This window comes from Passer montanus, unplaced genomic scaffold (assembly GCF_014805655.1).
Source record: "Passer montanus isolate IOZ18808 unplaced genomic scaffold, ASM1480565v1 scaffold73, whole genome shotgun sequence".
In the NCBI taxonomy this organism is placed as follows: Eukaryota; Metazoa; Chordata; class Aves; order Passeriformes; family Passeridae; genus Passer; species Passer montanus.
This window is the reverse complement of record NW_024372481.1, coordinates 2436859-2450793: the sequence shown is the minus strand read 5'-3', so window position 1 is coordinate 2450793 and position 13935 is coordinate 2436859. Positions and strand designations below refer to the sequence as shown.

General features: G+C 47.8%; 1 protein-coding gene across 8 annotated transcripts in view; it reads right to left on the bottom strand.

Moving 5' to 3' along the window:
- CRB2 (crumbs cell polarity complex component 2) overlaps positions 1-13935 on the bottom strand; it is a 54112-nt gene that overhangs the window by 23802 nt on the left and 16375 nt on the right. Inside the window, exon 1 of one of the 8 annotated variants that reach the window (XM_039730575.1) lies at positions 8383-8440. The exons of 6 other annotated variants lie outside the window; for them this stretch is intronic. Coding sequence is in view for 1 of the 2 variants with exons in the window: in XM_039730567.1 (XP_039586501.1) it covers positions 6526-6598 (73 nt within the window). In the remaining variant the exon portion in view is untranslated. Of the gene's footprint in view, positions 1-6525; positions 6658-8382; positions 8441-13935 lie in introns of those variants that run through there. One more of the 8 variants, XM_039730567.1, reaches the window with a different exon arrangement.

Sequence of the window (13935 nt, the reverse complement as noted above, 5' to 3'; positions counted from 1 at the left end):
CCTCCCTTCCCCTCATGTGATGCTGGGAGAGCTGCTGAGCCCTGCACTGTCCAGCAATCCCATTATTCTGCCATCAACCCTTTTATTCTCAGATTCCCAGTCAGGCAGAAAACAAGGATGACGGAATCTGCCTGGAATCTCTGTGGCAATTAGAGTGGAAGCCCAGGAAACTATTTGCAAAAGAGCTTTACTAGGCAGGAGATATGAGCCTTTGTAGGCTTAATGAGTAACCGGCCCCTGCCTGCACTTTCCAGAGGCCAGGAGCACAGTTTGGGACAAAAAAGGAGTCTGGTGCACGTTGGGAAGGAGCTGCAGCACACTCCATCTGCAAAGAAATTCCCATTTCCACAGAATCCCCAGGCACTGCTGGCACAGCCAGGCCGAGTCACCGCCAAGGCTCACGTGTGGCTTTCTGCTTCCATGAGAAGAACACAGGCAAAATGCTGATTTGCAAATAAAGCTAAACATCAAAGCCCTTTGCTATTTCCTGCCTTTCCCAAAGTTCTTTCACAACAGACACACCTTTTTGTACCTTTTCTGGTTGGGTCCATCATATAGCTCAAGCACGGACAACACAAAGCTTCCCTGATAAGTGCAAAGGCCTTCCTGGCTACCAAAGACAGCAGTGAAGGAGCAGGGAGAACTCTGGTCTGCTCAAAACTCACTGAACATGAACAGTAGCACTGGGTAATATACAGCTACTTCAGCAGGACAGCATTTTGGAGGAAAATGTTCCTTTTCTGGAATAGATATCCTGAAGTAACACAGCGCTGCTCACAGGGCATGAATGGAGCAGGCTGAGGACAATGCAGTGTAAATCACAAGAAATGCAACTTATCTAAATAACTGCAAATTATCCTGTGAACTGCAGCTGGCAGAAAATCCCCCACGTGTTTGAGTGACTCAGTGGAGGCTGCAGGCACACCAACAGCACAAACCCCAAACTCTATCCCACAGACCCCTGTATCCAGCATGCCTGTACTGATATGGAATATTTCCCAAGGACAAAACATGGCCCTGTGTGAATGTATTCTAACCCTAATACTCCTGCCATGGCAGTGCTGAGCATCTGGCTTGACAAGGAGCACATCTGATGATTTTATTCTTTTCAACCATCAGTCCTTACACTTATAGTCCTCATACACTTACTGCTCTCAGTTTTGGAATAGATTAATATATGAATGTGAATAGCACATGAATATGCACCAAACACTAATAAGAAAAATGAATAAATTAGCTTTTCCTGCTGCACAATATAACAACCATGACAACATGAGTTCAGACTCTGCTGTTTAATGAACACTGTGAAAATCATGTCAAGGAAATCACTGAATGACAAGAGTTTATAGTTTTTCATCAAAGTAGTTGTTGCTGGATTAACAATGACAATCAGAAGTTTTCCTTTACGTTTCACAAGAAAAATACAAATTAGTGATATTTGTAAGGGAAAAAAGCCCCAGAAGTGTATTATAATCATACCATCCTGCAAGCCTGTGCTGAATTGAAACTGGAGCCCACAGCTCCTTTGAAGAACAGTTCCAGGCATTTAGGGGTGGATTAGGAGGAACTTCAAAGGCTACCAGAGTCCCATATAAAGCATTCATTGAGCTCTGTCAGGACAGGGCTGGTTTTACACTTTAAAGGTAGCTGACAAACATTTTCCCCAAACGCTGAGGTTTGTGACCTTTTGTAACACTTTAAGGCAAACAAGCTGCATTACCAGGCTCTGTTTAAATAATTGACTTTAATAACTTTATACTTTATACCTGAACTATGTGATCTTGTCAGAGTTGCAACAGCGAGTTTTTTGACCACAAAAAATCAGAAATTAATGAGAAGTTAGGCAATTACTTCTGTGATTGGAGATGCTGCTTTAGCATTACTCGCTGGCTTCTATTTTGGGGATTTGCTTTTCACAAGTTTGTCTTGGGTAACTGATAGAGGATGGATGTTGTCAATCTACAGACACTCCTGACCTGTGGAAGCTCTCAGTGCTGCACTGACAACTACCTTAAAGGTGTCTTGCTGATCACTTAAAGTTCCAGCAGGGAAGAGGCAGCACTGTGGTTCTCAGCTCACATTTCCTTTGTACTGAAGGACGGAAAAGAAATCCAAGCAGAGGCAGTGGCACCTCCTGGAAATCCCCATCCCTGAATGCCTGTCCATGCACCCTGCACTGGGTGGAAAATGGAAATGTACCATCACCTGTGCACAACTTGTGCAATGGTCACAACCACAGACACAGCTCCCAGAAGAGTCATTTCCTGGCCTAGCAAAAACTGAATATGAGCTTGGACAAACCAGATCCTCCTCAAGTGGAAAGAAGCTTCCTTCAGATGTTTTTCACCTGCCCTACTCACTACAATAACTGAAAAAACCCCTCAATTTACAACCAAGAGGTGAGAACAGCAGGATTCCCAGGGCACCACAGGGCCCAGCTGCACCACAACAATCTCAGAGCTTGAGGGATATCCAATTTCCAAAACCAGACTGGTCAAACCCCAGCCTGGGGCAATTCTCACCAGTCAGGCTGTGCTCCTGCTGCTCATCCCAGCACACCTCCCCCTGGAGAATGATCCTGAGGCCAAGGGCAGAAAGGGAACCCTTCCACCAGAAGGAATCCAGAGCAACACAGCTACTAAATAAACGCTGAATACAGGAATGGAGAGTTAGGTCTCCATGACAACAGCAAGGCATGTGCTTATATTAGTAAATCCCTGCTGACCTCTGCTGATCTTTCCCTATCCTGGTCAGTGTAAAGGATTAGTGAAAGGGGACACACTTTGGCCTGTTCCCAGGATCCACACAACCTGAAAGGGGAATGAACAGGTTTGAAAAGGGGCTTTCATATCCACCCTCTCTCTTCCCTGCCCCTGCTCACTTTGGAAGGACAGCTATGGAAGAGAATGGCAGGATAAAACCACATTCTTCTTCAGGAAGCACCTTCCATGTACCTGCTCAGGGTACAAGGCCTCTTCAGGTGCCTTCAGGGCCCCAGAGTCGAAATCTCCCCATTTCTTAAAAGGCAAAAAGGATTCTGAGATATATCTGCTGGTTGAAACTAAACATTATTGTTACTGTCTCAGGTTATGATCTTATCAGATCTGATAATTTATGTGAAGCAGGACATGGCACTATGACCAAAACCCACAAACCCTGAAAATAAAGATTAGCTAATCCAAAAGTAGTGTTGGCAATCAGCAGGCAGGACTTCTAAAGACAATACTGAATAAATGGCCTGACAAAATGCCAGGGTTGCCAGCAGTGCCAAGAGTCCCTTTTGGAGAAGTCAGTTTTAGAAAGAGCCTCGCTATTCATGACTTTGATGTCTCTTGGAGAGTTTTGGTAGGGCAAACACACAAGCCCAGTGTCTCAGCCAAACACCACCTTGGATACCAGCTTCAAGGCATCTCCCCACGTCCCTGCACACAGGCCAGATGACAGTTTTACCCAGATATGGTGTGTCCATCACTTCTCAGACCTCTTCTGACATTGCTTCTCTTTGTTACTTGAGACCAACAAATTCCACATCACATTTGTACACGAAGTTTTTGGTGTGACAGAGTTTTTCATGCCAGATCTATGTATGTGAAATATTTATATAGAATTTACGAAGGCCTAGGCTAGACTTTCATTCATTCAGGCACCAGAAGCGTGGCTCAGGTTCCTGGGAAATATGCAGAATATTTACTCCCTCAAAGAAGGAGGATGGTGATTCCTGGCTCTCTGCCCCCCAGCTTGCCCAGTGAATTGCTAAAAGGTGCCAAACAGTGGGCACCAATCCATGGGGCCCAGCAGTGCCAACATCATGGCCCAAGGCATTAACAGCATTAGTCAGAAATACCACTTCAGGGAATTGAACTCATTCTTACCACAGAACAAAAGCCAGCTAGCTGTGTTCATTATCTGCTCAGTTTTACTGCAGATTGAAGGTGTAACCCCTATTATCATGCTTCTAGAACTGGGAAGAAGACAGGAGCTGTGAATCCCTGGTTTATGACAGCATTGAATATATTGCCACCATAACTCTTTGATCTTCTGTGCTCAGGACACCCCAGTATTTTCCCTTAATGAACACTCCTCCAAGCTGACCTTCATGTTTCACATATTCTCTGATCTCTCAGCCATTTCCACAGATCAAACACGGGGACAGGGACTTTCCTGTGTATTCAGTTCACCAGAGTGAGTCACAGGCTACCATTTCCAATTCTTATTTAAATATACTGACAATGAACAAAACAGCTGCAAAGATTGATTCTGTTTGTTGCCCAGTTTTGAAGTAAGCCTTAAACCGTCCCTGTGTCCGAGCTAATCTCAAGAGCTGGCATTAGAGCTGATAGCACAAAAGGTTTGTCTTGCACATGCTCTAACTCAGCAGGCGTCCAAAGCATCCTCCAGGCAAAAGGTATGTGAATTCCTGGGCCTGCTGATGGCTGGAGTGTGGGAACAGAAGTGAGAAGACACTCCTTCTGCCCTCCAGAATCTCTTTTAAAGACAAGGAATTAGCTGGGAGCTATTCTATTGTGTTCCCATTACACAGGCAGCAGCAGCAAAAGGGGAGTCACAGGCAGAGCCTGCACCGTTGCCCCTCCAGGGTTTCTTTTAAACAATTTTAAACAAGGGATTGTGAGGATCTGCCTGCAGGATGCTCTGATGGGTACAGATTGCATCAGGCCAACTGCATTCTCAGAATTTCCACAAAAATTTTGAACAAGTAGCTTAGGCACTCTCTGCTTCAAAGACATTTAGACTCAGTCAATTAGAAATAAAAGAAGTAGTGATATGGTTTATAAGGGCAAGAAAAGACATTTCTTTATGGCCTTAAAAACCTGCAAGGGCTACCTAACAGCATCATTCACTCCAGTTAAAATCTAGCAGAATTTCCTTGAAAATAGTAGTAGGTGAAAAGACTTTGAAAATCAGCACTTCCCTCGAGCTTTGCTGGCTCCAGCAAGAGGAGTCATCCACCTGCCCTCAAAAGAGCACCAAGTTCTCCCTAAACCAGTGCTCCAGAGAGGAGCTCTCTCCAGGAGTGAAAAGCCACAAGTGCAGCAGGCAAAGAGCACAAACCCCGAGCCAAGGCCTGGCCTGGCAGCCCCACGGCATCCCCCGTGCCCCCGGCCCTGCCTCTGCCCAGCACAAAGCCACCGTAATTGCTTCACACTCCAAACCAGTAGCTATGGTTACTAGATACAAAAGACAGTCCTGCTGCTTCCCTGTGGCCAGAGGAATTCCAGGCACTTGGAGCAAACACACCAGACAAAGAAACTGGTACAAGGAAGGAGAAGAGAAAAAATAAAAAGACAAAAGTCATGACATATTTTGACTTTCACATTCATGGTTTGAAGTGGTCAGAGCAACAGAAATCTTGGGAAGCTTCAGAAGGAAAAAAAGAGACTGTTGGGGAATCAGAGGAAAAGCTGAAAACTTTCTCCAAATCTCAAAAATTACATAAACATCACCTAGTAATGCAAGAAAATGCCAAGTGCCACGTTCAGCAGACACAAGCAGAGAAAAGGCCCTGACTGCATTTTCTCAATGTTCTCCTATTGCACATCCATCTCTCCATGTCATGGATCATAGCTGTACTTGCTCAGTGAAACCAAACCTGACTTGCACCTACAGGTACCAGCCTGCAGTGCTGAGGGCAGGATGAGGAGACCAGTTCAATCCCAATCATACTTTCCAGTAAAAGGCTGGATGTGTTCCTGACATGACCTTATAATCCCCAGATGACTAAAACAGATGTCTGGGCCCAGCAGATCTCTAGGCACCTACTCCAGAAGAAACAGAGACACCTATTTTTCAGGGAACATAAGATATTGTAAACAAGGGTGTCAATGGAACCCAAAGACAGGGTCTTGGGAATTTGGAGAATCTCAGTGTACTCAAGCAGATTCTTTGGCTATAAAATAAGTTTTTGGTGTGGGAAAAAACACAAAACAAAACAACTCCCCATAGACTCTTTTGTTACCTCACTGCTTCTTGCACTTTGAGGATGGATCTGCTTTTTTCAAAATTTCTAAATGAAGACACTCCTGTGCTGTGATCTCCCTCCACATTTTGCACCAGATGTATCTGGCACTACACTCCCCTGGGTGACATCCTCTTGTGCTCAGATGTATTTCTTGAGCATATAGGATGGAAATAAAGGTCTGTGTTTCTTCTGTGTGGGCACAACCAAAATATTCAGACCTTTCCAATGGAGAAAATGGTTACTATAATAGGTGAATACTTAATTACATGAATACTTAATTACATGAATACTCAATTACTTTTAGTTAGTTAGTGAATAAATGCAAACATACATGTGCGCAGGGAGAAAGACAAAAAGAGACAAGAAATAAATGGAAGGAACAACACGTCTAGAATGAAATGCCTATTTATCTTCCTGACAACAGTTTTTAGGATAAAAATCTAACTGTAAGATACCAATTTGTTCAATATAAGGGCAAGTCACAGATTTGATCCAAAGTTACTGCATAGTAGCTGGGTAAGAATCAGGCACAGAAGACAAAAACTTACCCCAAAACAAGAAGAAAAGTGGCAGCAGGAGAGCAGCATTGCACGGCCTGGAGGTAGTTTTCTTTAATTCCATGACAAGTGTAAGAGTGGCCGCTCTAAAGCCCTCGGGGGAGAGACAGGAGCTGCAGCCCAGCAAGCCCCTCCTGTGGCCGCATCACGGTGCGGGGCGGGCTCTCCTCGGGCCGCAGCAGCAGCACCGAGCCCATGGACAGAGCCCGAGGAGGGACCGCGGACTGAGCCGGGGACAGAGCCCGCGGACTGAGCCCGGGGACACAGCCCGGGGACACAGCCCGGGGACACAGCCCGGGGACACAGCCCGGGGACTGAGCCCGGGGACTGAGCCCGGGGACAGGGACCGCGGACAGACCTGCGGACAGAGCCCGCGGACTGAGCCGGGGACAGAGCCCGGGGACAGAGCCCGCGGACACAGCCCGGGGACTGAGCCGGGGACAGACCTGCGGACAGAGCCCGGGGACAGAGCCCGGGGAGGGACCGCGGACTGAGCCGGGGACAGGGACCGCGGACACAGCCCGGGGACACAGCCCGGGGACTGAGCCCGGGGACAGAGCCCGGGGACTGAGCCCGGGGACTGAGCCGGGGACAAAGCCCGCGGACACAGCCCGGGGACTGAGCCCGGGGACACAGCCCGGGGACACAGCCCGGGGACAGACCTGCGGACTGAGCCCGCGGACAGAGCCCGGGGACAGAGCCCGCGGACACAGCCCGGGGACTGAGCCGGGGACAGACCTGCGGACAGAGCCCGGGGACAGAGCCCGGGGAGGGACCGCGGACTGAGCCGGGGACAGGGACCGCGGACACAGCCCGGGGACACAGCCCGGGGACTGAGCCCGGGGACAGAGCCCGGGGACTGAGCCCGGGGACTGAGCCCGGGGACTGAGCCCGGGGACTGAGCCCGGGGACTGAGCCCGGGGACTGAGCCCGGGGACTGAGCCCGGGGACTGAGCCCGGGGACTGAGCCGGGGACAGAGCCCCCGGACACAGCCCGGGGACACAGCCCGGGGACTGAGCCCGGAGCGCCGGCAAAGCCTGCCTGGATCGCGCGGAGCGGACTGCAGCCGCTGCCCGCGCTCGGCTGCCCCGGGCACCGCGGCTCTGCCCCTCCGGAATGCCGGGAGCACACCTGGGCTGGCCCCACAGGGCAGCTCAGAGCTGCTCCGGGACGAGGCTCTTTGGAGGATGCCGAGCTCTGTATTGACCAACTCCACAGCAGGATAAAAAGTTTTCTGAGAGCAGCTGCTTCGTTCAAAGAGAGCTAAGACAAAAGCACTCTGTTAACCCCAAAAACCCACATTAATCTTTACTATTGTCTCATCAAGGTGGGTGATACCACAGGTCAGGTGAACTCACAAAATGTACAGAAACCCTCTTCTCAATTGAGGAACAGCTACAGAGGTCAACAGAGGTGCAAAACACAGGCACCAAATCACACCACCTTTAGATACGTGGGTTCAGTTTTAGAAGTGGAAAAAGGTATCAGTGTGCATTGTTTAATGACAGTAACTGGAACAAGACAGCCCACACTCAGCTGAGACCTACTAAGTCTCTAAATCCACATCACAATTGGATTAAACTAACTGTAATGAGAATTAAGTACATTGCCTCACCCTTCACTAACAACTAAAAATAGAACACAGGTAAGATGCCAGACAAATTCCTAGTTTAGACAAGAAATATGCAAGATAGCAATGAATTGGTGCAGACACACCAAGGCTGCACATGAGGAAAACAGGAGCAAAATTACAGTGAGTAATCTGCATTATGCCAGCATCCTTGCAGGGCAGCAGAGGCTGGTGGGATTTGTGCATGGAAATGGGATAGTTACTGCAGGGGTTTTACCTTCAGTGCAGAAGCAGAACAGCCACAGCAAGAGCCTTTCCACCACCCAGACTCTGCAGTTCAGGAACAAATGGTTCATCTCACTGTCCTGCCTTGGAATGCTCCAAAGATGATATATCATGTGTTATCAACCTTATCTGGACCACCCTGCCCCCTCTTTCATCTCTGGTGTCCTCAGTCTGTTTTCTCAAGATCAGCCTCAGTATTAGTTTCTTGCCAGTTACCACAACCATCTGGAACTCATTTCTGTCTCCTTAGACTCTGGTTTTGCTGTCAGGGGATGTAACCAAACACTGACGTGGGCAGAATCTTTCTGCCTAGAATATTTTTGCCTCACCTGTGTGAATTATGCTCTCAACAATCCAGCTTTTCCAAATCCCAGCACATACATATGAATCATTGCACAATTAACATGGCAACAAAGCATTCTTAGCCAGACTGCTGTAAGTCGAGTAGTGCAACACTTCACAACACCAGGAAAACACACCCAGTGCATGGTAATTTATGGCTTCCAGGACTACCTGAAGGACCTGCTCAGCTTTGATGAAACAATGAGTATGGCAAACCCCCACACACAGAAAGGGGAGGTCGTCCCACAGAGGCTGAGGTCTTGTGCAGCCCTGCTGTTCCTGCTGTGCTGTGTGGCCTGTCACACCCCAAACCCTGGACAGAGCCATGACAGAGGCTGTCACACCAGCCAGACTGAGGGAAGTGGAAAACAGTTACATCCAACTTCCTCACAGTAATCAAAATGCCTTAATCTATTGTCTACCTGTAAGGACATTAGAATTTAATTTTATCAATGTCCATTTATGAGATTTTGCCAGCATAAACAGCAAACCATTCCTGTGCTGGACCCCTGGGCATATAAAAGCCAGTGTGGGTATTAACCAGCTTAGTCCAATTAAAGGACCCTAATGCAACTCTGTTAAGGCCCTGATTTGTTAGGCTTGACTACATTTCCAAAAGAGCACAATTGGGTGGATTTGTTATCTAAAGCATAAGCTCCAAGTCCTTAGTCATCCTTGCTAAAGCCCTCCCCAAACTGGTCATGGTTTGTGCTACCTCCGCATCGCTGCCACCCAACGTCACCATAATCTGCTCTTTAACATAGCATTAAAACTGGAGCCAAAGGACACAGCTGCTTTCCTTGGTGTAACACTCATTATGGGAGATTTAAGGACACATAACAGCAAGGCTTCTATTCTCAGCCTGAAGCAGGAACCTTCGCAAGCCGGAAATGCATGCCATGGAAATGGGGCAGCAGTGGGCAAGCTGGATTAGAGGGAAAAGGAGAAAGTAGGTTGGGGTACAGCAGAACCTTCCTGTCCACTTATTCTATACCCTTCTGTACACTCGTCATAAACCAGTCCTCTACATCTTCTACAAAAGTTCAGAGAGAATCACATACCAAAGTACCTCAGCAAAAGTCTGCTTTTCACTCAAAAACAATGTACACTCGCATGAGTTTCACAATCTTTCCTCACACAGGGCTTAAAATAATCCTAATACTGCAGATTGGATACTGGAGACGTGTGACAGGCCAGCAAATATCAGTGGTACAAATAAAGCCATTCCTCTCTCCTGTCACGTGCACACTGTGACTGCCACAGAGGACAGAGCCTCACCTTCCCTCCTCACTGTTCTGGAAGCACAAACTTCCAGATATTTTACTGAATTGAACAATGAAAGCCAACAGCATCAGTCATGATTTTTCCCCCAACTTTGTCGTCTAAGGGTCATTAGGCACAACAGTACACAAAACAGTCCATACTAACAGTGGCTGCAGGCTTGGGAAGTTGAGTCAGTAAAGAAAAAACCTTCCAGTTCCACTCAAAAACTGTGCCAAACTTGACTGCTTCCATACACTCTCCTGTTTTCAGACACTGCTGAAAAGTGTCAGGAATATTTTTTAAAACTCCATAAGTTTTGGAGTTTCAAGCCTCCAGACTCACAGGCCAATTCTGTACACTGAAATGTTTAAATACAATTTGGTGCTGTAATGCTCAAGGGTTCCCCAGGGTCCAGTCTCTAACTGGAAATTGGCTCTCTGCTGCTGGCCTGAACAGGCACTGTCCCCACTCCCCATCAGCCCACTAGATGTCCCTTCTGCACTGTCAAAGTCACCCAAGGCCCCCGTGGGAAAACAGGAGAGCTGGAAAGAAATGAACGTTCCAGCAGCACTGGGGAACCAGAGCACTGGACACATCCTGAAGTGCTGCAGAACTGTGCCAGCAGCACCCTGCACGCTGCAAGACCTTCTGCAACATCCCACAGCACAGCAGCCAAGGCAGAGGTGGGGCTGTGAGCCAAAACTTTACAGCTGCTATTAAAACCTGGCAAAATCACACAAAATGTCCAGTCTTGAGAGATCCTAACTGCATTTTTTAGACACAATAAATTTAGTTTCCTATCACTGCTAATCAGAACTGCTGGCAAGAAAATCTTGCTGCCTGATAAACATCAGAGTCCTGAGCCTGTGAGATTGGTCAGTCCTGGGCAATGGCAGTGGAAAAAGTGGCAGAGCAAGAGGGTCTTGCCTGGGCACTGACATGAGTGTGCAGATTCTGGCACAGCCTCACTTTCCTGGAGCATGATCATCAACTTCAGATAAAACTGTGGTGCTGAGGAAGAGGCAGGGGACATTCCAGAGGACAAGGGCAGAATGAACATGTTTGCCTGAGGTCTGAAATCACCTCCTCTGCCTTGCAGCATTGGCTGCTTGTTCAGAGATCTTCACGACACTCCTCATTCCAAAAAAGAGCTAATTGTAAGGACCATAACAAAGCTATCCAACATGTGCACAGCACCCGTGGCTCCCACTCCAACAGATAAACCACAGAAACACACAGAGACGAGGCTGTGGCTAAGACAGGGCCACACTCCTGCCAAGCTCTCTCTCGAGGAGGGCACAGAAGTCAGGCTCTGACCATGGGTGTACCCTTTGATCTCCATGAGACCCTGCTGGGCTGCTGCAGGTCAGCTTCATGCCCTTTGATCCTGTTCCCTGCTTACAGCTGCCTGGTGGAGGTGAATCCTTCCAAGGGGCCTCTCTGGCAGACGGGAAGATCAGAATGTTGATCACCTGATGGGAGGCAGCCAAAACAGTGTAAAAAGGGTCTCAGGCAAGACGTTCTGCAGTAAAATGTTATGGCAGGAAGGATGTGGCCAGTACATTGCCAGGATCCGACGGTGTTTTGAGAGGCCTTTTTGCTGCTGTTTGTGTCACAATGGAGTTTGTGGACAGCCCTTCCCCGCGGGCTCAGGGAGGCCCTGGCGCGCTGAGGGCAGGGCTGCGCTCCCAGCCCCAGGGCAGCCTGCAGAGGTTGCATTGGCGGTGTTTGCTGCAGAGCTCCGCACTGCCAGAGCCCTGCAGCCAGCCGGGCTGCAGGGGAGCACCACAGGGAGGGAGGCTGCCCTGCAGCACAGCCCACTGAAGGAACCTCCTCCTGCTCAAGTCTGTACTCCGGGAAGGCCAAGTGGGAGCGGGAGAACAGGGAATTTTGGACCTGAAAAACAAACACATCCAGCTGCACCGTGTGAGCTCTGAACATGAGTGCAGCCTCAAAATCCTGCCTGACATCTGTCTCTGCCATGGAAATTACACCTTTGGATTCTGCATAAAATCAGCAAGCTCTGCCTCATTTTCCTGCCAGCTGCAATCTCTGCTTCTCCTCACAGGCTTCACACAGTGTGCTCAGTAATGAGGCCTCTGGGAAAACTGGACATTGTCACCAGTAGGTGGCAGGAACTAAAATGGATACAGATCACAAATGTGCCAAATGTTGAAGAATGAGTAATGTTCTCCAAGATGCCAAAGATTGGGGCTCACTTTTGTGTATTTGCACCTTTAATGAGCACTAAACTCTTCTATTATTTCCTGACCTAATCCAGTCAACTAAAGACAGATTTCTCAGTATGAAGGCAAGGGACAACTGCAAAGAAACATTCAACTGAATGTTGAATTCCTGACTCAGAGGTGGGGATATTGTCCAGTACTTTCAGTATTCTGGGCTGGCACACTTCTGCCTTTCAAGGAAATACTAGAAATATTAGAAAAATATTGAAAGTACTGTTCCACACCAGTATTAGCATTATTGCTTCACAGACTGAATCTCCCATGTGAATCAACTGTTTCTACTTCACAACTGCCCCAGAACAATGGCCCTGCCTGAAGTGGGTGTGACAAGCTGCCGATTTGCTCTCCCTTGGCTGAGGTGCTGGCAGGGATCAGCACAGCACACGCTGCCATTTTGCTGGGACGCTAAACCCTGGTGTCTCCATCACCAGATTGCTTAACAAAGCTCTAAGAATGACCAAACAGATCTTCACCTAAGCGTTAACAGCACTCAAGCTTACTCTCGTGGTCTCCAAATGAGTATTTTTGTTTGTTTCTACTTGCAGAACTGGACCAGAGACAAGGGTTTCAGCACTTCCCTCTGCCCTGAGGGAAGCTCTGTTCCACTCCTCTTAGCCACCATGGTTTATGCACATTTTCTACTTCATGTCTCCAAACAGCAGGCAAACTGAGCTCCTGCTGGGCTTCTGTCAGAGGAGATATTGATCTGCAGCACAAATGCTTGAAACTCTTGCTCTGCTAACTGGTGTGCTGAATGTGCACAGGAGCTCATCAATATGTCTGAAACAAAATCTGCTCAATGACTTTTGGGAAATAAAAAAAGAAAAACAGGTTTCTGATGAGGTTGTATACAAATATTGAAGTGGATGGATCTAGAAACTTTCCAAGAACTGGTAAAAGCACCATGAAGCACCACTTCATCTGGTTTACAGCCATTTCAGTAAGAGCAAGAATAAGCACCTAAGCATCTCTCTGATGAGGCACACATAAGGCTTCCTGTGAGGCTGTACACAAAGCATTGAAGTGGATGGATCTAGAATCCTCCCAAGAACTATGGGGAAAAACATAAAAAGAATTATAATACTTTAAATGAACTATTTAATGCCAATCCAGCCTTGCAATTCACCAATTACATGTATCATTTCTGGAAAAAAACATAATTGACAGCTTATTGGAACAGTACCCATTTTATCCCCAAGAAACTTCACTGCATCTGAGCCAACTTTATATATACCCCAGCAAGAAGCAGCATCTTGTATATTTAAAGAAGTTTTCCATGCCAAGGCCAGTGTGTCAGCACCATTTGTTATGCTTGAATGCTCTATGAGACAGAAGTCACAAACCTGACAATTTAACTCTCATTAGCTCTCATTTATCTCTCGTGCCAGCCCAGCTACACTCTGGGCAAATTATGAACCAAGTTTTTGCTTCCAGTTCAGCTTTAGGTCCCCACCTATGACAGGACTTTAGCAAGATTTTCTCTGCTGTCCCTGGGAGCAGAAGGGAAGCCAAAGCTGATGGCTGAGCTTCCCAGAATGACAGAGCAGCAGAGGCTCAGCTCTGCTCTGTGCTGTCCCAGCGGGTCTGTGCCTCCCTGGCTCTGCTGACCCACACCTTCAGTGAGTCACTGGAAGGTCAGGGGGCCCATCAGTGATTTTCACAGAAAACCCTCGGCTGAAGGTTTAAACTGCATT